Source organism: Betta splendens, chromosome 21 (genome assembly GCF_900634795.4).
Source record: "Betta splendens chromosome 21, fBetSpl5.4, whole genome shotgun sequence".
NCBI classification, from domain to species: domain Eukaryota; kingdom Metazoa; phylum Chordata; class Actinopteri; order Anabantiformes; family Osphronemidae; genus Betta; species Betta splendens.
This window is the reverse complement of record NC_040899.1, coordinates 9,374,944-9,399,734: the sequence shown is the minus strand read 5'-3', so window position 1 is coordinate 9,399,734 and position 24,791 is coordinate 9,374,944. Positions and strand designations below refer to the sequence as shown.

The following is a 24,791-nucleotide window of genomic DNA, read 5'->3' as shown; positions in this document are numbered from 1 at the left end:
GTTGTTGTGTGAACATTTTTCAAAGTCAACCCCCATTTAGATATCATCCTTTGAAATATTAACAAGCCCAAAGCAGGTAGGTTTCACTGCTGTGAAGCTGCGCTAAACATATCACAGATGTCTCTAATGCGTCCCCTCTCCAGTGTGTTCTCTCCATTTTGCGACATTTTACTCGAAGCCTGTGTTATTTTTGGGCTTCCCTGAGTCTTCCTCCAGCTTTTATCAGCCTCGGCTTCTTTGGAACGGTAGGGCTCTTGACAATATTGCTCCTGGATAAATTAAACATGAGTTGCGTAGAGTGATAATCTGTGGGCCTCTCTTTTCACACTGCATTCCCAATGAGCTGTGTGTTGGCCTGGTGTTGTTGCCTGTGACTTTAATGAAGATTATTCTTGTAACACGACTGTCGCCTGTTTGCTCCTATTCTCCCCAAAATATTTTCTCCTCAAACGGAGAATTTTGATTTCTTCCACAGGTTCTTGCGCATCAGTTGCGCTTTATTATATGAATGTTTCCCCAAATGCATCATTTTATTATGAGTGTAATTAAAGATACTAAAGCGCAAACCTCCGGATTTGATTGATCGGAAAAAACAGGTTTTGAAGTTGTTGTTCTTAGTTAAAACACTCATCATCATGTCAACCTAGTTATCAATTGAACAATGAGCTGGCGGACACAGCTGTGACTGGGTAATTAGTACTTATTTTCATCCTGTCTAAGCAAAGTAGGCTCACGTCAAAAAAAAGGCAAAGCTTAAATTACTGGACTGCAGCCTTGTGTTTCCTATTGTTCAGGTTTAGGCTGATAGCACACGGGAAAACCTCCCAGTATTCTCAATGGAGTAGGTGCACACTTCACGGCACAGGCGCTCTTAAAATGGACCTGATGCTTTATAAATAATTCCCAAGTTACAAACATCAGCCTCACAATCACAGCGGCTCAATGATATTCATTTGGCATAAGTCAGTTTCATTTCGGCGTGCTTTTCATCGGAAATGGCTCAAAAAGTGGGGTCGCTGTGAATTTTTCATGCCCGTGGGCTTGCTGGGGACAGTGGCCATGTTCTTCACTTGCAGACGTCTGACGGCGCATGGCAGCAGAAATAACAAAATGGTCACAAACCCCAGCTGCACTCACCGGGTCACACAGCCTCTTTAAAATTTAAAGGGAGACTAGCGGCGAACCAAACAGCTGATAACGGGTCAGTAGCAGGTGATAAGAGAAGTTTTCCTGGGTACATTATCCTTTCTACTAACTTTGGGAGCCCTGACATTATACCCCTGCCATTTGTTAGGCCAAATAATACACATTACAGAGCGTGAAGCGTCTGTAGACATTACTCTCAGGGACTGTAGTACCCCAAGGATTACTATATTTTACAAGTGTTACTTTGCCACAGAATTGGTATGAGACTAAATTCACACGTTTATAATTATGCATGAATTTTACACACCATCAAGTGGATTCATGTTATTCTAGGTTTTTTTTTTTTTTTTGCAGAGGAGAGAGCTCAGCTTAGCAGCGTGGAGAGAGCTCATGACTCGTACCTAGGAGGTGAACTATTATTTCCATAAGAGTGTGCTAATTATGATGTAGGGGGAAAAAAAAGAGCTGACAGTGACAGAAATGTAGAAGTTAAAATATTATTAGCGCAGTTTGTTGTGAGCAATAAAATTAAATAAATAGTCTATATCAAGATCAGGATTTATGTGTCAGTCGTGCTGAAAGTGAAATTGTGGCGTCTGTCACGCTGAAGTTATAACCTTGGAACATTTTGCGTTCAGAAAAATAAGTAAGATGTTTAAAAATGTTTAACATGATGAGTTGACAAATCAATAACGATGAAAAGATGTATAATTGTGCCACCAGTCCCACATGATTGCAACCTGCGTTTGGTTCCTATTTGGCCTCATATGATTCACATTGTTTATTTGAATTACCCCCAGGTTCAGGTAATTAGTGTATAAATATTTGTTTTTGGGTGGAGCATCCCTCCAGTCTCAGGTATGGTAATGGCTGGCGTGTGACTCCGCCGAGCCCCGCCATCACCTGTCCTGAGGTTAATTTGCTGTGAGCTGTGCGGTAAGGACTCGCGGCTGGGTCTGGTCTGGCTGGGCGACCTTTAAGGCCATCAATAATGAGCAGGTGTAGGAGTGCACTTCTGCGTAGACGCGTGTCTTGGTGTGTCCAGGGAGGACTGCTAATAAGGCTTTAAAAGCCACAACTGTCCACTCCGCCCCTTAGCAGCCCTCCTGCTGTCAGAGAGCACCCTGACGCCCTGTGACAGAGCAGATCACTGATGGCAGGAAACCACAGGGGGGCTAAAGCTACGTTAGCATAGCACAATGGACTAGCACGCGCGGCCGGATTAGTCATGCTAGTTAATTAAAGACTTCAGATAAACACAGGTTTTGCCTATTTTAAAAAACCCAAACCATGAAAAAAAGGGGAGGGAATACATCACTTTGATGTATTGATGGAAATTGCAATGTGACATGTGGCAAACAACATATAAATAACTTAAAGGCCATCTTAAATGCATTCCCATAAAATTTTTAGTGTCGCTGTAATATAAGCCACTACCTGTCATGAATCCCAAATAACCTTGGCTCTACCCTCTTAGTTCAGCCCAGTGTGCCTCATTCCTTATTACTGGCCTGACAAGGAAATGTTTACCCATCCGACAAGAGACAAGCCATTTCATAGTCGGAAAAAGCAATTTCACCTGACTGGAGTAGCACACTATGTCCCCATATCCTTGCTGGCTATAATTTTGTTGTCATATTGTGTGCTGTGATCATATCATTGAAGTGACAGTGCTGGGCATTAGGTAAAGTCCCTAAGCTGGTGCTCACTTTCAGGCTCTTTCTCTCCTTGTCATTCACATTGATTAGATTAGACCCAGGTGGAAAGCAGATTCCTCCGGTACAACAATAATAAAAAAAAAAAAAAAGTCACGCGCCGCTTAATAAAAAGCTAATTTAATGCTCAGATAAACATTATCCGCCAGATTTGGTTTGAAAACAGCATTTATCCTGGAAGGATGTTTTTGGGAAGGTCTCTCATTGTTTATGCCGGTCTTTGTACTCCCCGATTGTACAGATGTAAAGAAATTAAATGAAACGACTTATAGCTGATAAGTAGCATAATTGCTGCTCATCAGGGGCCAGTGCCTGAAGCTCAGCTGGTCAACAGAAGGCTGGTGCAAGGCAGGAGTCTCAAACCTCCAACACACTCACGTCTACAAGTCCCAGAGGAACAAAGCTGGCCACGAGTACAACAAACCAGCCCCCCACCTCCTCCTTGGTTATGTCCACTGGCCGGCTGAGCCAATGGAAAGGGAGGACTTAGCCCGATAAACAGGCACCAAAGCACCTGGGGGAACACACCGAGTTGCTGCACGGGTGACTCAACAATTGGTTTGTTCAGGAGGGAGGAGAGCAAGCACGTTTTTATGCTTATTAAAGACCAGTGATGGAAGTGAACCATAATCCTGTAATGAGGAGAGCAGAGAGTGGCCTCTCCTCCTCGGGCACAGACAAGCCCGTGCTTGTACATTTCACAAGAATAGATTGCTGGACCCTATAGCCCTACTGTAATGACCCCTCTTGTTAGCTTCAGAGAGTCCTGGCTCTTCATTAGAGATACAAACCCGTGGACCAGCTCGGCGGCGAAGCGGGCCCCGATCCGTCTGCCTTTAACCTCGCGTGTTCAGACCGTTCCACGCTCGGCGGAACGAGCTGGAAACGCTGCTCCGTGGAGCGAGACTGCAGGATGTGATGACTGCATTTTCTACGCAAAAAAACGGACGCAATCAAGTTCTCTTTGACATTGGACGACTCATGCACTGATTTACAGTCGTGTTCACTTGCTCTGTAATTTCAGTTGTAAACAACCTGTACAACCTGGAGGACTTCAAGAGTTATAAAGTGGATTTCACCTCTTGTAGCCACATTAGATTGAGAGATAGATAAACTTTATTTATCCCACACTGGGGAAATTCAATTGCTGGAGCAGCCACAGAAAGACAGCAAGAGTAAAAACTTAAAAAAATAAAACATATTTGACAGTAACTGTAATTAAATATAGTTTCTTTGTTTTCTTTTCTACTTTAAGTGTCATTTGTCTGTCACTCGTTCTTCATTGTTTGTCTAGAGTCAGTCCTAATTTCCCTATGTTATTTTTCCAATGCATTGCAGGCACATTACATAATGTTATGCACTTCGAGTTGTTGTTAAATAGGCTCCTAATCATTAGCTTCTTAGAATAATAATAATAAATTGTATGTGAAAATCAAAAGTACCAGACGTGTCCTGCTTTTAGAGATCTCGTCTTCGCCACAGCAGCCTGTTATCAGTGCCCTGGTTCATAAGTTTAGTGCATGAAATATTTACCAGCTGTGGGACTCATAAACACATCTTCAGAGGGACGCCATGATTTCACGCTATATCACAAACATTTTAAGGCATCCCGTGCTCTGCCTGTGATGGACCGTCATTTTTGGCCTGTTAATAATAAATCTTGGTTTCCTCCGCAAACACACTTTGGCACTCATGGCGCATAAATAGGTAAATAACGCGGATAAATAGGTAAATAACGCGGCCGGCGTTACGACTGACAGCCGGAAACCGCCGCATCCTCTCTCCTTTTATTTTTAGCCATACGATATTTTAGTTCATATATGTATTAAAAGTAACAGTGGAGAGTGGACGCGTTAGTCACGTGCAGGCCCGTGTCACACTACAAACAAATCACTTTGGTCACAGCGTTCCTCATATTGTCCTAATTAAGAGCTGTCTAATTAAATTACAGCCGTGAGTTAACCAATGGCGGTACTTGTTTCATTAGCAAAGCGGGAGAGTGATGGAAAGAAAATCCTTCCTGATTGCAGGATGGTGTCAGTTGGCTAATTTGCTGCCTTCCGCGCTTCAAGGCATAGCATAGGCGTTCTCATAGTGTTAGATTGGGAAAGGCGTGTGCAAACGCTTGTGATATAGGTTGAGCTAATAGCGGCTTCCCATTGCGCTATGCAAGTCGAGAATTGCATCTCGCCAGCGAGTGATCTCTCCAAGAAATTTATGAATGTGGGCAGTGGCTTTCCGAGCGCCGATGGAGCAGAGCTTTCGTTGCAGGACCATCCTATTATATCTGCAAGTGACAACCTGGAGAGAAGTTCACCTCTGAAAAAAAACTCCAGGGAGATGACGAATCAGTCAGAGGCAGACAATTTTCCCGACTCCAAGGACGCATCAGGGGACGTCCAGAGGGGCAAACTCTCTCCTGATCTTCACGGAGTCTCTGACATCCGTCATAATTTCGATGGAGCTGCAGGAGAAAGGTGCATCTTTTCTCCATCCACGCAGCCACAGCCGATCTCAGCAGCTCCCACTGCCATGTTCCCGTACGCGAGCCAGCATGGACCGGCGCATCCGGCGTTTTCTATTGGAAGTCCCAGTCGCTACATGGCCCATCACCCGGTCATAACCAATGGAGCTTATAACAGCCTTCTTACCAACACGTCTCCTCAAGGCTACCCGACGGCGGGCTACCCGTACGCGCAGCAGTATGGACACACGTACCAAGGAGGGGCTTTTTACCAGTTCTCCTCGGCGCAGGCGGGACTGGTTCCGGGGAAGGCGCAGGTGTATCTGTGCAACAGGGCCCTGTGGTTGAAGTTCCACAGGCACCAGACTGAGATGATCATCACAAAGCAAGGGCGGTAAGTGCGCGCACGCGGGCTCGTCCGCCGCACGCCCGCGGAGCGAATCGAATTTTGGCCACGCGGCCGTCGAGCTTTTATTTAAAGTTTGAGAAAATCTAAACGCGCCGGCGTCGAATGAGATGTTTTTCAAGTAAAAGAAGACGAGCTGGCAATAATCTGGGAATAGAATCTGATTTTCGTATTTTTCGAAATGTTCCTAAATCAGCCTTCCATTTTTTCCCACAGGCGAATGTTCCCATTTCTAAGCTTCAACATTTCTGGCCTCGACCCAACCGCGCACTACAATATATTTGTGGATGTAATACTCGCTGATCCAAATCACTGGCGATTCCAAGGAGGAAAGTGGGTGCCATGTGGAAAAGCAGACACAAATGTAATAGGTATATATTTAAAAATAGTTTTTTTAATATCACGTTTCATGCACATTAGAATAATTTTCTTAAGAAGTTAGTGCTCACAGTATTTTTACATTCAAATTAAATATTTTATAGCAATCGAAATTCTTTCTCAATAATCATAAATAGCCATATAAAAATTCGTCTTCCTGTTTCTTTTTTTATGTAAAGGCAATAGGGTTTACATGCACCCGGACTCACCAAATACTGGCGCGCACTGGATGCGTCAAGAAATATCGTTTGGAAAACTAAAGCTCACAAACAACAAAGGTGCCTCCAACAACACGGGACAGGTAATGCATCGCTGCGGTCAGAGTTTGTGTTGGAACCCTGTCTGTTGCACTGTCGAAATGTTATTTTTTTAATTTGTGAAGGGTTGCATTCAACGAGTTTCTCAATTTATATCGTAACAGTGATGCTATAATAATTATCAAATTAAAATGGATTATCAGACTATTGTGTGTCTTTCATCTACCCAAAGTTTGAGATTGAGCTTCTGACGTGCGTCTTCAATTGAATCTCCAGATGGTGGTTCTCCAGTCTCTCCACAAGTACCAGCCCAGGCTCCATGTGGTGGAAGTAAACGAGGATGGGACAGAGGACACAAGCCAACCAGGCAGAGTCCAGACTTTTACCTTCACAGAAACGCAGTTCATCGCCGTCACCGCTTACCAGAATACCGACGTAAGACCGCGCACCGTAACGACACAAAGCCTCAGTAACTTTATCGGAATCGCAATATTCCATTTTGTGTTTATAGTTGGTGTTGTTAAAACAATGATATAAATAAAGCTAAACCACAAAATGGGTATAGACTTTGAATAAAAAAGGATATTAATTTAAACAGCAAATTATTTCCCCATTTACTCACATGCAAAAAACTATGATACATTATTCTAAAACTGCAAATCGCCTTACAAACGCTACTGTTTTTTACAGATCACGCAACTGAAAATTGATCACAATCCGTTTGCTAAAGGATTTCGGGACAACTATGACACGTAAGATGCTCTTTTGTTTTCCCTTTTGTTTTCTGTTTTTCTATGATAATGTTCTATACCTAAAACTAATATGCTTCTAATACCTCTAATATACAATCAGTCGCGTTCTGCTTTGAAAGATGAAATTAATCTGACAAATTCTGCAGATTAGTTACTGTACATCGTCCGGTTTGGACGGAGACCAAGACAGAGTGTGAAATAATGCAATTTCAATCAACTGGAGCAATTGGAAAAACGATGTAAATATTTTTACAAAATATATTTTTATCGTACGTTTATTTCGACCGGATTTTTATTTGTACAACTGAATCAAATGAACCAGACCAGTGCATCGGAGCTAGAATGACAGTTTTTTCCTTTATTCTCAGCGCGTGAAAGAAACGATCTGGGGAAACGGAGACTTGCTTGATTTATAGACGGCCGCCCAAAGCGCAGTGTCTAGTTGCTGAATTGTGTCTCTGTTTTACTCTCCATCTTTTCAGTGTCTACACAGGCTGCGACATCGACCGCCTAACTCCATCACCGGGTGACTCTCCGCGTTCACAGATCGTGCCGGGTGCGAGATATGCCATGCCTAGCTCTTTCCTGCAGGACCAATTTGTCAGCACTTATGCCAAATCTCGCTTTCACCCTGGCGTGGGGACTGGTCCTGGCACGGAGCGCAGCGTCCCACTCGGCAACAGCTTGCTATCCCCGCAGCAAACCGAGGAGCCCACTGTTGCCACCCCCCCGCAGCGATGGTTTGTCACCCCTGCCAACAACCGACTGGACTTTGCTGCCTCGGCATACGACGCCGCTGATTTCGCCGGTAACGCGGCCACCTTGCTGTCCTACGCAGCGGCCGGAGTGAAAGCTCTTCCCCTGCCGACGGCAGGCTGCTCCAACCGGCCTCTTGGCTATTACGCAGACCCATCGGGCTGGGGAGGACGCACGCCGCCGCAGTACTGCGGCGTAAATAGCAAATCCAGCTCGGTCTTTTCATGCTGGCCCACCAATTCTCTCGGCGGCAGGGCGAGCACCAACTACCTGGCCGAGGAGGGAGACTCCATCCCCACCGAGAGGTCACCGATTGGCGGCTCGGAGGAAACCAAACCTAAGGACATGACGTCGGAGTCGAGCTGGATAGAGACGCCGTCCTCCATAAAGTCCATCGATTCGAGTGATTCTGGTATCTTTGAACAGGCCAAAAGGAGAAGGATCTCACCTTCTGCCACGCCGGTTTCAGAGACAGTGTCTCCGTTAAAATCTGAGCTGCTGGCACCGAGAGAGTGTGAGAAGAACTGCACAAAGGACATTGGCTATTATAGTTTCTATCCCCACAGTTAAAACAAAGAGTCGACGAGTCTATCTATCTATCTATCTATCTATCTATCTATCTATCTATCTATCTATCTATCTATCTATCTATCTATCTATCTATCTATCTATCTATCTATCTATCTATCTATCTATCTATCTATCTATCTATCTATCTATCTATCTATCTATCTATCTATCTATCTATCTATCTATCAGTTTAATTAATAAAAAAGAGACTCCTCCACAGTAAATGGCTAAAGTGTAAATTCTTCCACTGACTCCTGGCCGCATTCTTTCCACACTGTTAAAGTAAAAACACTGTAATTATGAATATAATGTAGATATCTGACTTTTGGTGATAGTGACTGGATGTACACAGCATAGATTTAATCTGAATATAAGTAGTGTTTAAAAAAGCAAACCCTTTTGTTAAGTAGCCTAAACTGTTAGTGGAAAAAAGATGCTGAGAATCTGTACATGAAATGTTCTTGTGTAGCATATACTGGCATAATAATCTCTGTCAGTGACATGTATTTTGTACTTTATCAAAGGTGTAGGCTACCAAAAATTTATGACGTTACCGATCACTGCTACTTTCATGTGATAAAGAGTTATAAATGTTGGTAATGTAGACTTAGGGTCTGTTTTATTTCTTTATTTGAGCCGTTACTTTTCATAGCCTGTACGCTATGCTGTTGTGAAAATCTCTGTATCTGCTGTAATGTGACTGAAACATAATAAATGATGTTACCATCGCGACAAGTAATGTTTTATTGAATGTAATGAAAAGTACGTGGCTACTTTTCATGAACCCGTCACTTGGGCGTCTTTCCAGAAATTAGTTCAGCTGGAACCAGGGCGCAGTGTAATTGACTCCAAACGAAAGCGATTGAACTTATCCTATTTTTCAATATAATTCGTTAAAAATATTAACAGTTGCTTATGATAAGTCGTTGAGTCGTTACCCTCGTACTTCACACATCACACACTGTAAACGAGGGTTCGTTAATTGTCAAAAATGACACAGCCCAAAACGCAATTCAAATAATAATAATAATAATAATAATAATAATAATAATAATAATAATAATAATAATAATAATAATAATAATAATAATAATAATAATAATAATAATAATAATAATAATGGTTGATTAAAATAAAATAAATATGATCCTACGTGACTGTATAAATCAGCCAACAGATATTTATTTCCTTGTTTCCGACTCAAGAATTGTTTCAGGGAGAGAAGAAGCAAATTAGTGGTGTGAAAACTTTTATTTAGTCACAGTTACGCACACTGAAACTATGAGGTGAGGTGAAACATGAAACGAAAGTCTGGCCTGCACGAAAGAGCAGACCAGAGAGAAACCAGAAAGAAATTGTTTTATGTACTATCACTGATTAAATTATTTGCATATTTTTTTTGCCGATTGGATGATTTCTCCCCGGCGATCATCAAATGAAAAGAACATTCGATAATAAAACCAAATTAATGACGTTCACAATGTATAATTACAAGTGTACAAATAAATTCAATGTGCGCGTAATTGGAGTTTGAGTGTGAAGAAGATGCTCACAGCTGTCAATAAGAGGTGTGGCGTTTAGCTTGTCATGCGGCGTGGATGCTGCTCGCTCTCCCTGTCACGGGCCTTCCCACAGATAAACAGCAGATGGCGATAAAAAAAAATGCAGGTCGAGCAATCACACAGCTCCTCAGACTGCAGCTCGGAGCTCCTGGGGTCAGTCCAGTCCAGGGGCAGCTCGAAGGAATGGGATTCGTTTTAAACGTTAGTCGTTGCTGGAGAATTGACTCCCGAGGCTCCATTAAACAGCCTCTCCGAGTTTTTTTTTCTCCTCTGGATCCAGCTACACATGGACCGTGATCTACACCAGATGGCGGTGCTTTACTATTATTAAAGGATTCCCCGCTGTTAAAGGAGCTCAGCGCTCTGGTGCCAAACGCGCTTTTTCATCAGAGGTCCTCAATCTGCGAGCAGCACCGCGAGCTCGAACACTGTTCCCGCAACGGCCAGAGAAGTCACAGTTCAGACACACCTGCGTAGAATAACGAGCAGACTGACAAATAAACGGGAGCGGCTGCAGCAGATGCGCCTCATTGGATCAAAGCACACTCTCTGCGCAAAGGCCTGTTTGTCCACAAAATCAGCCACGTCAGTACAAAACATGTAAATATTCCTGTGATGGAGATTTTAAAAATAATAATTCAACGCTGTACTATACGGGGGCAGGGTTAATGTGCTGCCTTTGCAAACCGTTTCCATTAACTATGGGTGGATATTGTAGGAAATATGCGCGCAAAAACACTAAACACAGATGGCAGAGCGGAGAGTTGGACCGCACTTTTCTGTGCCGTAACAGTCCTCAGCAGTGATCCTGCGCCCACTGGAACCGTCTAATAAAAAAGCAGGAGCAAACACAGGCGTTATATAACTTGAAATAAGCGACCGCGCACCTCGCTGACCGTCTCCGCTCCGTTTAAAACGCGCATTTCCCTCCAGCGCGACTCGTCCACGTCAGCGGAGACGCGCATGTTGTCGCGGAGAGGGGACTGCGGCGCGAGGAGCGCTAATCGTCTCCGGCCGGCGGCGATATAAACATGTGACCGCTGCGCGGCCGCTCAGTCGCTGCTGACCGCACCTGGCGGGATTTACGCACGGAGGACGAACTCTGCTCCAGCTCCGTGCGGCGAACTGCGGGGAGGAGATGACGGACAGCGCGGAGCCGGGCGCTCAGATAGAGCCGCTGCTGCCATCGGTAAAAAAAACTCCCCCTGGGGAGATTATTTTGTTATGTAGATTAATGGTACACGGTGAATATTGAAGTGTGGTCAGGATGTTATACGTGCTGCGTGAATTATGGTAAAATATTCAATGTTACTAAAAACGGAAACAGCTGGGGAAGGTTTTCCCCACAGGTGTTAGTTGGAGCTTCCTGCAGCCTTGAAGGCTTTTTCACTTTATTGATGTTAAAGCTTATTTTTTATACTCCAGCATAAACCTTAATAGTATTGCATGTTGATGAATTGTGCCATTAGTTTGTTCTGTATCATCACAGGATAAATTCGTGCGTTCTATTAATAAGTAAATCGAGACACTACTACAGTCTACTAATGTAAATAGATTTTCAGATGGATTAAGGTTATTTGATGAGGAGATGCAGCTTCAAAACAATGGAGCTAAACGCTGCGCAATGCAATGGAGTCATTTAGTCTGGAGAAGCTGCTTGGTCTCAACCAGACAGACGCTCTGGGCCTGTTCTCAGAACGAAGTGGAGCCTTTCTATTAATCTTTGATGATCATTTCAGAAGAGATTAGTTGTCATTATCCATTTGCTGTTTACACCAAACAGACTTTCCATTTAGCCGTAGGCTTTAGCCGAGAGTTTCTTTGCTCCAGCTACTACTTTTAATAGCTTTGACTTCCAAATGTGAGGTCACAACTGGATCGGAGGAGTCACTTAAGATTTAAAGTTTAAAAATACCGCTTCAGACTTAATCCTTATCCGATTTGACAAAACATATGAGAGCGTTGGGCGTTTGAGTGGCTGATTCCTTTAGTGTGTTTGCATTTTTATTTGTCTTTATGTTTGAAACAGCTGAACTACAGTGATGCTTTGTTTTCTGCAGGCCAGTCCTTCCTTTGTGTCATCAGTTGGTCGTAGAAGTTTGGTGAGTTACACGTTCATCTAAATGGCCATCAAACTTAAAAAGCACCATGAGAAATGTACTTTAACCTCAACATCTCTATTCCCCATTAAGAAGAGATGCAGAAATAGGGTCCAGGTTTATTTAATGGCTTTTACTCACTCAAAGGCAGAGACAACGGGGACACGCTGTGACTCGAGCTTTCCCTCTACTGAAAAGCTGCAGGGGCATCACTGATGATGTCACGTCCGTAATCTCGTGCTCAATCACAAATTACAGTTGTTTGACACAGCAGAAGGGCATCAGCATATAGCAGGCATGGTGTGACGCGGGGCAGCAGGAGGCTGGTTACCGCACGGCTCAGAGCTGACGGAACCCATCGCAGTGTAGCAGGGGACGCGGAGGGAGACGCTCATGCATCCGGAGAACCCGGAGGTTCCTTGGCCCTTCAAGAACCAGGTAGGACAGGGTTCGTGCGCTGCTCCAGTCGCCGGCCCTGCTCTTTGGAGACGGCTCTTTCAAAGGCCAACACACGCCGCGTGCGTTCTGCTCCTTCTTCATATTAAGTCGTGCAGAGTGAAGGGCTCAGGGCCGTAAAACACCTTAAACAGCAGCTGTGGGGGAAATCTGTTAAGCGCTAATGTATCCTCTCGCAGGATGTTGAAGTTTGGAGCAGAGACATTTAAGGATTACGGTGCATTTTGCGCCGCGCCAAAGCCGGTGCCGTTAATGATCCCGCCGCCACCGACGGCTCCAACGCCGCCATCTGCGCGGATCGCGTCCAAGCGCGCGGCGCATCCTTTGCGCCGGCTTCAGCTGCGCGAGTTGCCAGTTCCCTCGCGCGATTCTCCGCGTTAGTGGTTGATTACGCGTAAGGAGGGAACCGTGGGGTGTCGTTGCTGCGTCGCTCCTAATTGGACCACGCCGCCGCTATTTCCAGCGCACTTCTGCGGGTTTGCGCTCATCAGCAGACGTTCGCTGCTCGGATGTTTTGATCGGAGGCCAACGTGTGCACTGAACGCCTGAAACTCGCCTCCTTTACTTCGGTGTGGCCGTTTTAATGTGAGCGTCCGCGGCGGCCGTTTAATACCAGCTAATGTTTTAGTAACGAATAGTGGCAGTTTAATCTGAGGCAGGAAGTTGATCCTGTGCCCTGCGTATTTGTAGACAGATTATCGGCATCAGCCTGCTGTGAACAGCGGTGCCCTTCATTATCGTAATGCTCTGATGGTCAGCCGGTGGCCAAGGTGGCTGCATGGGGAGGAAGCGCTAATGACTCCAGTGCTGGAAAGCACTGCTCGTTCCTGAGGCTGCAGTATGAGCTGGGCCGCTTCCTGACCGGGTGCAATGACTAACCAGAGGGTTGTTTTCACTGTGAGGTTGCCAGGCAACCAACAGATGCTCCACAAGGGTCCTGGGAAGAAGAGGTGGTTGAGTCATAAACCCTGTTAGACGTCAGGTACCCGGAGATAACAAAAGTCTGCATCCGTGTGCAAGACAGAGATTGTGTAGTGTTTCGTCCTTATTGCGTTTTGTCGCCGTCCTCGTGTCTGATTGTGTCGTCAGGTTGCACGAACCACACAGCGGCTGGGACTTCGACACGGTCATCACCTGCAGCCCCTCATTAGCGTGGCCGCTCACAGCTTGCAGCTGCGCAGCGTAGCTGTTAGCGCTCATGCTGAGTGGATGGAGTGTGTTCTTGGAGGCAGAACAGTGGTGTAACTCACATCCCGGCGGCTCCTGCCGCCTCCTCGCTCTCGTTTTCTCGCTTATTACATAAGCAGGACAGCGTTCACACCACCGAATGCTGCTTCATGCCGCCCATTGTAAGATACGCACACACTGGCCACGTTAGCTCCATTAGCTGCACCTGAACGGTGGATGTGTGGAGTGCGTTATGTGCAGCCAGAACATTGGAACCTGTGCTTGAAAAGCAAATTACGTAACAACAGTCAATTGGGAAACAATAAAAACCCCAAAATAATATAATAAGCTTAAAACCACCTTCTGAGCAAGTGTCTTGTTGAACAGAAGTAGACTTTGATGATCTATTTTGTAAAGCTCTCTGTTTGGATGTAGACGACACACTTTCCTCTTCAAGAAGAGACTGTAATTAGTTTCCATGGCAACGTGCTACTCTGTTGGATAATGTGTTTGTTCCTAGTGGCACTGACTGTGAGGCAACAGCAGGTCAGCGAACCCTTTACTCTAGGACTCAAACCCCCGGCTGCCGTTGGCCGCTTTGACGAGACCCTGCTCTTTGAGTGACGTGTGTCGTGCGTCTGTGTGCCGCAGAGGAATGACGACGAGGCCGTGGTGGACCGAGGCGGGACGCGGTCCCAGCAGAGCACCAACTTCGAGCAGGAGGACCTCGAAGGTACCGTGGCCGACGCCGAATGTCTGCGGGAAACACTGAGCTGCCTCCGTCTCCACAGCTCCTCACAGTTCAAAGACAGGAGCGGCGTGGGAGTAAATTTACAACCCCTGCAGCGCATTTATAGCACAAAGGCTCAGTGTATTGGTAGCTTTTAAGGTAACTGTGCACGAGGAGCACGTTGGCGACTGTTGCTGCTACTGTGGAGCTCAGTTTGAACCCTTATGTCATACTGCAGAGAGAGTGGGCTGACTGAGACACACACTGTACTGTCTCACTCACAAAACCCCATAAGCATGGACTCACATAGGCAATTCTACCTCCTACCTGTCCTCAGTGCTAGGAGGGGGATTTAAAATGCAGATGATTTTCATGAAAGTGAGTTAGAGTCATGCGAGCTGTGATCAGGAGCCGTGAAGCTAACACAGATAACTAACACTAGCCTTTAAGCACTTTGGGCATTTTCTCCAGGCCACAGGACTCTCTACATCGGGGTCCACGTCCCATTGGGAAGTACCAGGCACCGCAGCCATCACCGGCACCGTCACCATGGAAACAAACACAGGAGAAAGAGCCGAGACCGGACCCTCACCCTGGTTGAGGGCAGGGAGTCTCCTGTTTATGGTATGAAGTCATGACACATCATTGGTGCTTCTGTCTCATTGCACGTCTTGAGCCGCGGCGCCTTTGGACCCCTAGACACGCCCTCTCAGAGGGTCCAGTTCCTGCTGGGCGCCGAGGACGACGACGAGGAGCACATACCCCATGACCTCTTCACGGAGATGGATGAAATCTGCGTGAAGGATGGGGAGGACGCCGAGTGGAGGGAAAGCGCCAGGTACTGACATTAACACAGCGTGTGCACACAGCTGGGAGAGCTCTGATTGAATGGACCCGGTCCATGATCCCACTTACGCTGATGAGAGATGTAGCTGGCGTTTCCATTTCATTAGGCAACTGTCGTCCACTGTCGTCATTACTACAGGAATCATTACGTCTCGGTTTCTTTAGGTCGCGTGGTCAGAATCCGTTCAAAGTGTAGAATTGACCCGGGGCTGGAACTGCCGTTGCAGGTGGCTGAAGTTCGAGGAGGACGTGGAGGACGGAGGCGAGCGCTGGAGCAAGCCCTACGTGGCCACGCTGTCGCTGCACAGCCTGTTCGAGCTGCGCAGCTGCATCATCAACAGCACCGTGCTGCTGGACATGAGGGCCCACACCGTGGAGGAGGTGGCAGGTTCGACGCCCGCCTGCCCGCCCACGCTAGGTGACCCGTTTGTCCAGTGCTGTGACCCCGCCCTCCGCCCTGTGCATTAGACATGGTGCTGGACCACCAGGAGCTCCACTCGCCGCTCGGGGACGAGCTGAGGAGGAGGGTGCGGGAAACGCTGCTGAAGCAGCATCACCACCAGAACCAGAAGAAGCTGGCCAACCGCCTGCCAATCGTCCGCTCCATCGCCGACATGGGTCGAAGGTCGTCGGAGCTGCACTTGGATAAAAATGGTAAGGGAAGACACAAAGTTTGTCACGTAGAGTTTGAATTAACCCTGCACCAATGAGAGGGGGTCTTCTAACTTCTGAAGGGATGCTGGTAGATGTGGTCACCGTGAATCCTTTTAATTGTGCCATGCACACATATGCTCAAGTTGCGTATGTTTTGCGGGTCTCTCCAACACCCACCATCTGCCCGCCCACCTGCCACAGTCCCACCGCAGTCAACAGGTGCCCATTCATGCAGCCTGCCCTCGTCTCCACCGGCTCACGCTCCAAAGCATATTGCAGGGCAGCGTGTTCTTATGGTCCGTGACGACGTTGGCAACTCGGAATAGGTTGTTGCTGCGCGGTCGCGTGGAGGTTGACAGAAAAATGTAGTTCATCTGATAAATATGCAAGTTTGTCTGTGGATTTTCACGGCGTAAGAGCCCAAGTGCGGGATAAATTTAGCCCGGGCTCATAATTGGAGGCGCCGTTACAGGATTTCATTGCCAGCTACATTTTATAAGCTTCAGGTTTGCCAGATTTCCACATATTAAAATTAGGTGCGCAGCACACACCAAACTATTTGTTGACTCACTTCAGTGCTAGAACTCAGAAGCAATTAAATCACATTGGTCTAATTTCAGAGCAAAACTTCAGCACATTAAACAATGTCATTAGTGTTGATATTTAACTGAAAACTAAAACAGATATTAGAGCATATTGGTAATAATAATAAAAACACGAGAGTGATGAGCAATAGGTAAAAGCTGTTGTTTTCTTTTCTTGATTTTCTGATGTTTTGCCATTTCTGGCACTGACTCACGTCGCTGCTCTGATCCAGGTCAGCTGACGGCCTCCCAGTCTCAGCTGGCGGGTCCAGATGGGAAAGGGGACGTGAGCAGAGAGAACAGTTCTGTGGACTTCAGCAAGGTGATCGCTGATTTACCCAACATAATACTTCTCCCTTTCCTCCATTTCCAGCTCTGAACTGCTGGTTCTTCCAAAGACGAGGCAGTTTGTGTAGTATGAACATTAAGACATAAGCAGAAATGTTCAATGTTGATATTATTTACACAGATCATGAGAATTCTTCCTTCACTCATAACCCGTCAAATGATCAAAATATTTTCGTGAACAGCCAAAAAAACAAAAAAAAAATCAACACCTTTAATATTCCCAAACATTCTGTACAGTGCAGTTGACCAGCATGAAAAAAGGGAGAGCGAAGCCCCCATAGTGTAAGAGGATCAGTTTCATGGCTGGCTCTGGGGATAACGCTTCCTTATGAAATATTACGCAACGGCTCAACCTAACGTGTACATTGCACTTGTCATTTGTAATATTCCAGCGTAGCTCATCTGTGACTTATGTGAATATTACATCCGGTTACGCGCCACGTCTGGACAGCCGGGCTATTTTTAGACCTGGACCCATTGCATTTAGGGCTTAATGTGAGGATAAACAGCAAAAATGACACATTTATAGAAAGTCCCCTTGAACATGAGCAACGTTTTATTTATTTTTTAAAATCTTTTCAAAGCATGCTCTCAGTCAAAGCGGCTTAGATGGTCGGCCGCCTGTAAAGGCTGCTTCATGATCCTCTGGACGTTCTCTGCCTTCCAGATAGACCTCCACTTCATGAAGAAGATCCCGCCGGGGGCGGAGGCGTGCAACGTCCTCGTGGGAGAACTGGACTTCCTCAACAAGCCCGTGGTGGCGTTCGTGCGGCTCCTGCCGGCGGTTCTGCTCAGCGGCCTGACGGAGGTCCCCATCGCCACCAGGTTGCCGGCACGACTCCGCGTCCATTCGTGAGCCGCTCTCGACCTGGAGCTGTCGTTTGAAAACGCCCTCTGTTGCCTTTAGGTTCCTGTTCATCCTCCTGGGGCCACCCGGTCGAGGGCCTCAGTATCACGAGATCGGAAGGTCCATCGCGACGCTCATGACGGATGAAGTAAGACGGCGCTACCTGCCAGAGTCCTCGGAGTGAGGAGGTTTGCTCTGAATGTCAACCAGATGCCAAACCCAGATTTTTGTGCAAGGCTTTGCATAAATTCACAGTTTAGCAGGACACAACAAATTCCTGAAGTGATGGAACATTTCTCAGCATGAAGCGCAGCTCTGAGCTTTTATGACATGCTTTTGGTGATTAGTCAGACCTCATGTCCTCTTTTTTTTTTTGTTCAGGATTTAGGCCGGCATCCATCATCACAGAGGAAAAGACTGGGCAAAGTTTTAACTTTATTATTCAGTATTTGGAATAAGTAGATTTAGGGAGACAAATGATGGAGTGGAAAATCTTTTCAGGTCACATCCTGGTCTGACTTCTGTCTCTGGAGTTTTAGCTTCCTGCTCAGTGGGTGTAAACTTGTTTTTAAGCTATTTTTGTAGCATTAACGCCTTTTATGTTGCCAGGTTTTCCATGATGTCGCCTATAAAGCGAAAGACCGAAATGATCTGATCGCTGGGATTGACGAGTTCCTCGACCAGGTGACCGTCCTGCCTCCCGGAGAGTGGGACCCCTCCATACGGATAGAGCCCCCCAAAAATGTTCCCTCCCAGGTTGGTGTGTTCTCCGGTTCCATTTCCAGAACCGCTGACTTAAACAAAACACTAACTGCTTGCTCTGAACTGGCTGTTAAACAGGAGAAGAGAAAGAAAAGTAACTTGTTACCCAACGGATTAGTGGAGGGAGACGAGGAAGAGGAGCACGGCGGCCACGGGGGCCCAGAGCTGCAACGCACCGGGAGGTGGGGCCGTCAAGCCTTTGTGCTGGTTCTAAATACAGAGGTGGTGAAAACATAGTATTTGAAGTAAAGACCTGCTGCCAAAGCGTGGATGTGCACATCATGCAGCCCACTCAAAGTCGCGTCCTTGCAGAGGATACAGTATTCAGCTTCAGACTAGCGGACATTTTATAATGTTTTAATGTGTAAACAGGACATTTTCTGATTTAATTCTTCGAATGAGATTTATTTGGCTTATAGTTGCATGCATGTTGGCATAGATGTCTGTAAATGTGAATATAAGTTGGATTTTAGTGGCGCTTTGACATCAGCGTTAATCTAATTTAATATAACGCCATCACTTATCATCACAAGATGAGGAACACTCTCTCACTACGCGCCGATTGTCTATTTCTGGGTGAACTTCGTGCACGGTTGTACGCCCGGAGTGGTTTCCATAGAAACATCCCACTAAGCCCGAGCGGGAGCTGAGCGCCGGGATGCGAGCAGTGGAGGAGACAGTCTCCAACAAAAAAGGCTTCACGCTTGTGAGGCGTGCAGTGCGTGACGAGCTGCTCCGTGCGTTCCCCAGGTGGTTCGGCGGCCTCCTCCTCGACGTCAAGCGCAAGGCGCCCCACTACCTGTCCGACTACACCGACGCCATCAGCCTGCAGTGCGTGGCCTCCTTCCTCTTCCTCTACTGCGCCTGCATGTCCCCCGTCATCACCTTCGGCGGGCTGCTGGGCGAGGCCACCGAAGGACGCATCGTAAGTCAGCCGCTCTTGATAATCCCAGCGTCGGCCACATCTGGACGCAGCAGCTGGGTCAATAATCGCTCTCTCTGCTTCCCAGAGCGCTATCGAGTCACTGTTCGGGGCCTCGCTGACCGGCATCGCCTACTCCCTGTTCGCCGGGCAGCCCCTCACCATCCTGGGCAGCACGGGGCCTGTTCTGGTATTCGAGAAGATCCTGTTCAAATTCTGCAAGTAGGTTTTACCGTCGTGATGCAACCAAAGATTTGAGCTCCGCCAGTCTTTTCCCATCAGCATGGGCTCTTGCTCTACGCAGGGAGTACGAGCTGTCCTATCTGTCGCTGAGGACCTGCATCGGCCTGTGGACGGCCTTCCTCTGCATCATGCTGGTGGCCACGGACGCCAGCTCCCTCGTCTGCTACATCACGCGCTTCACCGAGGAGGCCTTCGCCTCGCTCATCTGCATCATCTTCATCTACGAGGCGCTGGAGAAGCTCATCCACCTGGGCGAGCAGTTCCCCTTCAACAAGAACAACGACCTGAACAAGCTCACCATGTACTCGTACGTCCACTGGAGGTACGGTCGATCCCCGACACAGCAGGGGGCCGTTAGTCACCCAGATGTTCCTGTGCGTCCACAGATGCTCGTGCGTGGAGCCTTCCGACCCCACCAATGGCACCCTGAAATTCTGGGAGCTCAACAACATCACTGCGTCGGAAATCTACTGGGAAGCGCTGGAGGTCAAGGTACAGGGGACGCGACTTCATAGGAAGTCGGCCAACATAGAACTGATAATAACACAACGTCCAGGTTTTCCACCTTAAAGTGCCGTCCTCTCCCAGATGGAGGAAGCTGGAAATGGTAGATTAAGGGCATGTGGGTTGGATTACAGTGGATTAGTCACTGCAAAACACTATAAAAGCACATTTTTATACTCTGTTAAGTTTTCCGTGGACACGGCGGCTTAAAGTTGCCGTGCGTGGCTGCTGATGCTGTTGTGTTGCTAATCGTGCGACACTGAATCGCTGCTGTCTAACACAGGACTGTGTTGAAAAGCGAGGGGAGTTCTTAGGCAGCGCCTGCGGCCCTCACGGCCCCTACGTCCCCGACGTGCTCTTCTGGTGCGTCATCCTCTTCTTCTCCACCGTCTTCATGTCCGCTTTTCTGAAGGAGTTCAAGTTCAGCAATTACTTTCCCACCAAGGTACCGAGCCCTAAACGCTGTCTTCGTAATTGCTTCTTTTTCTTTGATTTGGTGGCGCAGCGTGGTGCAGTGGTGCGCCCTAGTGGTTCAACTGTGGTACTGCAACGGAACAGTAATGGGATCTGTTTCCTGTTCCTATATACATTTATTCATTTGACAGATTTTTCATTTTTGTCAGGTGAGGTCCATCATCAGTGACTTTGCTGTTTTCTTCACCATCCTTACCATGGTCTTAGTCGACTACGCCTTAGGGATTCCCTCTCCGAAACTAAAGGTTCCCAGTGTTTTTAAGGTGAGCTACTCTACAATAAATAAAAAGAATAATCAGAGTTACAACAAAGCAAAAGTAATAATCATCGTTCTCCTCAGCCAACTAGAGACGATCGGGGCTGGTTCATCAACCCGTTGGGGCCCAACCCCTGGTGGACGGCGGTCATCAGCGTGGTTCCCGCTCTGCTCTGCACCATCCTCATCTTCATGGACCAGCAGATCACCGCTGTCATCATCAACAGGAAGGAACACAAGCTCAAGGTAAAAGCCCTCTTAACACCGACCCCTAGCTCCAGACAGCAGAGCGAGTGCTTTTTCCTCACCCCCCCCCCCCGGTCCTCCCTCCCTCCAGAAAGGCTGCGGGTACCACCTGGACCTGTTCATGGTGGGGCTGATGCTGGGCGTGTGCTCGCTGATGGGCCTGCCTTGGTTCGTGGCCGCCACCGTCCTCTCCATCACGCACGTCAACAGCCTGAAGCTGGAGTCCGAATGCTCGGCTCCGGGGGAGCAGCCCAAGTTCCTGGGCATCAGAGAGCAGCGCTTCACGGGCCTCATGATCTTCACCCTCATGGGCTGCTCCGTCTTCATGACGTCTGTGCTGAAGGTCCATTGCTTAGATCCATGCCCGTTCTCCATTTTATATGCAGGCCATTTTGCTGACATAATGCTTTTGTTGTTCTTCAGTTCATTCCTATGCCCGTGCTGTACGGAGTCTTCCTTTACATGGGAGCGTCTTCTCTCAGAGGAATTCAGGTGAATGATCTGCTTAGATCCGACAGAACCACGCTCGGTGTTGTCAGTTTGTAGAATCTTCTACTAGATAATCCGAGCGCACTGTTAATTCTCACCATGACAGGGAATCGCCTCCATATTGTCTGGCTGCCCAGTTAAAACGTGTTAATTGGCCTCTAGTGTGTTCCCAGCGTTTCCAGAACACCTGACTGGTCTTTAATTGCCCTGTTTACTTCTTGTTTTCCTTCATTTGCAGTACTTCCTCATTGAAGTACTGAATTAAATTGAAACTAAAATATGCTTTTTGAAAGAAGTTGTAGTTATGAAGTGAGCACAGAAAGTAAACTTTTTGTTGCTGGATGCTTTACTGGTTTACTCAGATCCTCCTTTTTAGTGGGTTTCTTGCTCGCATCCCTTTCACATTACACCTCCATCCTCCTGAGTGCGTACCACCTTGTTCTCTGCAGTTCTTCGACCGGCTGACGCTCTTCGGGATGCCGGCCAAGCACCAGCCAGACTTCGTATATCTGCGTCACGTGCCCCTGAGGAAGGTGCACCTCTTCACCATCACCCAGCTCAGCTGTCTGGTTCTGCTCTGGGTCATCAAGACGTCCAGGGCGGCCATCGTGTTTCCTATGATGGTGTGTAAATAGCTCTTTATTCTGTGGGCGCTCAGGTATACGTCGGTGCAGGAGTCGTGTGATTTGCTATTGCTATCGACTAAACGTGAGCTCATTTATACGACGTCCTCCTCATCTCTTCTGAGAATTTATCTCTTATTCTGTGCCTGTCAATCTTTTAGGTGCTGGCGCTGGTGTTCATCAGGAAGCTGATGGACTGCGTCTTCACCAAGCGAGAGCTGAGCTGGCTGGACGACCTCATGCCAGAGAGCAAGAAGAAGAAGCTGGAGGACGCTGAAGAGGTGCTGCTTCTTTTCCTCATTCGCACCGGCTTCTTTCATATTCACACGCACTGTAATTGTGTTTGATTAATTCATCAGGAGGAGGAGCAGAGCATACTGGCAGAGGACGAAGGAGTGGTACAAGTTCCACTGGAAGGATACAAGTGAGCATACGTTATAGGAAACAATCAATAGCTTTTTCTGAATTTTAGTTCATTTATAAATAATTTTTTGTTTTTTTATTTTCACAGAGGAATACCCATCATCAATATCACGGATGAAATGTCTAAAGGGTCCTTTGGAAACACTTGGAACGCCAACAGCTAAGGCATCTGGGAAATAATTCAAACTTTGAGCAATGTTGAACACTCACGCTTTGTTGGTGCTGACAGTAATGACCAAGCAGCTCAACCCAACTTCGGTCCAAACAGGAACTTATTCAGCACCTTATAGACTAACAATAAAGCCATAATTAGTTCTGGGTGACGTGTGGGCACTAATGAGCTCAGGTGAACGTTTCAGTACGGAAACACTGCTGGTAGCGAGCTACGGGGTTGGCTGCTGTTTGCTCGTTAAGTCTCTGTCCCCGTGGCTCAGTAATACTTTAGATTTATCCGTAACTGTGTTCATTTATATAAAAGAGCCAGTTCGTATCATTTCTGTTGATTTAAATACACATAAATAAGAACATGCTCCTAATATTGTAAGTACACAGAAATCTCAATAATAATGTGTTTTCTATCTATTATCCTTTTTTAAATAGCCCAGTTGAACATAGTGTTATATGATAATAGAGCAATGCTAATTGTAAAGTATTTTGTTAAACCTGCAGTATTTTTACATTCTGGTATTTGGCTGCTTGATCCTCTGCTGGTTCTCTAATATGTGTCTGTGATAGTAAATAGAAGCATTGTCAACACGCACACGGTTTTACAGCTGCGCGTCTCCGGTCTGACTGAGACCACGTTGCTCTCGGTGCAGTGTGTCGCTCCTCCAGCTTCGGTTTGTGAAACCTCTGTGTCTAGAACAATAACAGTGTTTTCTGGTGTATTGCAAATATCCCAACTCCTAAAGAACCATTGAAAACCACTTTTCATTATCATTCTTTGTGTTACGTCACCTTTGACTTTGTACTTTGTTATTATCTGAATTTAACAATATAGAAGATTGGTCCAATTAAGAGACCTTTTCTTTTTGGATGAGTTTGTACAGACTTTGTATTTTGAATATTTACATATCCTCTGTATCTGTTTATTTTCTTTCCGTTCTTGGTGTTTTATTTAGAGTGTGGTGTGAAATTAATATGAAGTTCTAATAACTATATACTTTGAAAGCTTTAGGTCACTGCCGACCACTTCAAATCCTTGGGAAAGCCATATGTTAATGTGTACAAATACTTTGCACACTTGGATGCGTGACTGATAAGCCTAAAATAAACACGCGGCTTAATGTCTGTCAAGCTTTTGCTTTTAAATATTTACTAAAGGGCAATTTAGCGCAAATCTTTCGAGAATCAAATAAATGGTTCTTTTGCTTTAATGTCAACAAATGTCTTTAAGAAATGATGTCTGTATTTATTTTTTAGAATAAAAGTAACAAAGTATTTACTGTATGTTGTTTATGTTGTAAATGTAAATCCAGTGTAAATATAAATGTGTTTATTATTATAATATGTAAGTTGATAAGATGTTTAGTTTTATGTCATATGTTCTATTAATGGAGGTATCCAAGTATTAGGTTTGATCTGTGAAGGTTTACTTATTTTCTAAAACACACTTTATGTTTATCCTGTCACTGCTGGTTTAACGTAATAAATTTCTATGAGTACTTTTGTTCCCTATGTCAGTGTCACACGTGCATGTTCCATGCATGAGAGGAAGGTTGTGTAAAACCGGCGTTAGATAAAGGAGAGCATATTATGGTTGTCAATAATTAAGCACGGCATTAGTCAAATCACCTGTTTGACTTAAATGTCCTAAAGTCACACTGAACAGCTTAATTAGGTTTGAATCCTCCCATAGTCTGCAGTCGCTTATGCCCATCACCACACAGGTCAGCTGTTAAATGACATCACACCTGCACGGGCAGTGGCAGGAAACATCCGGCATCCATGCAGACGTGCCCGTTTCCAACCCTCAGAGATTTGGCCCAGAATGCAGGAGGCTGGGCTCGCGCAGTCAGCAGATGGTCTGATAAGCTAACGATGACAGCTCAGAGAGGTGCCACATCCCCGAGCATGTCAGGCGGCTGGCTCACGTGGACGTCTGCGTCGTCC

At 46.4% G+C, this 24,791-nt stretch overlaps 2 protein-coding genes across 2 annotated transcripts; both read left to right on the top strand.

The window, feature by feature from the left end:
- The first annotated feature begins 4,924 nt into the window (after window positions 1-4,924).
- tbr1b (T-box brain transcription factor 1b) lies at window positions 4,925-9,179 on the top strand. Its single transcript, XM_029137791.3, has 6 exons — window positions 4,925-5,719; window positions 5,948-6,102; window positions 6,289-6,410; window positions 6,643-6,801; window positions 7,057-7,118; window positions 7,601-9,179. Exons 1-6 carry the CDS (start codon window positions 5,028-5,030, stop codon window positions 8,442-8,444), a joined length of 2,034 nt encoding a protein of 677 aa, XP_028993624.1. The 5' UTR covers window positions 4,925-5,027; the 3' UTR covers window positions 8,445-9,179.
- A 1,596-nt stretch (window positions 9,180-10,775) lies between these two features.
- On the top strand, window positions 10,776-24,343 carry slc4a10b (solute carrier family 4 member 10b). The gene is made up of 25 exons (XM_029135706.3): window positions 10,776-11,195; window positions 12,067-12,108; window positions 14,380-14,461; window positions 14,930-15,082; window positions 15,158-15,296; window positions 15,532-15,692; window positions 15,773-15,958; window positions 16,776-16,864; window positions 17,558-17,715; window positions 17,798-17,885; window positions 18,347-18,493; window positions 18,578-18,681; window positions 19,250-19,424; window positions 19,510-19,643; window positions 19,726-19,971; window positions 20,051-20,156; window positions 20,452-20,613; window positions 20,792-20,905; window positions 20,983-21,144; window positions 21,236-21,487; window positions 21,568-21,636; window positions 22,083-22,256; window positions 22,418-22,537; window positions 22,616-22,680; window positions 22,768-24,343. The coding sequence occupies exons 1-25, from the start codon at window positions 11,145-11,147 to the stop codon at window positions 22,841-22,843; spliced, it is 3,255 nt and encodes a 1,084-aa protein (XP_028991539.1). The 5' UTR covers window positions 10,776-11,144; the 3' UTR covers window positions 22,844-24,343.
- Window positions 24,344-24,791: the final 448 nt, after the last annotated feature.

What these genes read in the sequence shown, in the direction of transcription:
- slc4a10b (XM_029135706.3), top strand. Translation starts at nt 11,145, where the DNA reads ATGACGGACAGCGCGGAGCCGGGCGCTCAGATAGAGCCGCTGCTGCCA. An exon ending in GCTGCACTTGGATAAAAATG is followed by an intron (nt 15,959 to 16,775) that starts GTAAGGGAAGAC and finishes GCTCTGATCCAG; the next exon opens with GTCAGCTGACGGCCTCCCAG. An exon ending in GAGGTCCCCATCGCCACCAG is followed by an intron (nt 17,716 to 17,797) that starts GTTGCCGGCACG and finishes TGTTGCCTTTAG; the next exon opens with GTTCCTGTTCATCCTCCTGG.
- tbr1b (XM_029137791.3), top strand. Translation starts at nt 5,028, where the DNA reads ATGCAAGTCGAGAATTGCATCTCGCCAGCGAGTGATCTCTCCAAGAAA. An exon ending in ATCATCACAAAGCAAGGGCG is followed by an intron (nt 5,720 to 5,947) that starts GTAAGTGCGCGC and finishes TTTTTCCCACAG; the next exon opens with GCGAATGTTCCCATTTCTAA. An exon ending in AGCAGACACAAATGTAATAG is followed by an intron (nt 6,103 to 6,288) that starts GTATATATTTAA and finishes TTTTATGTAAAG; the next exon opens with GCAATAGGGTTTACATGCAC.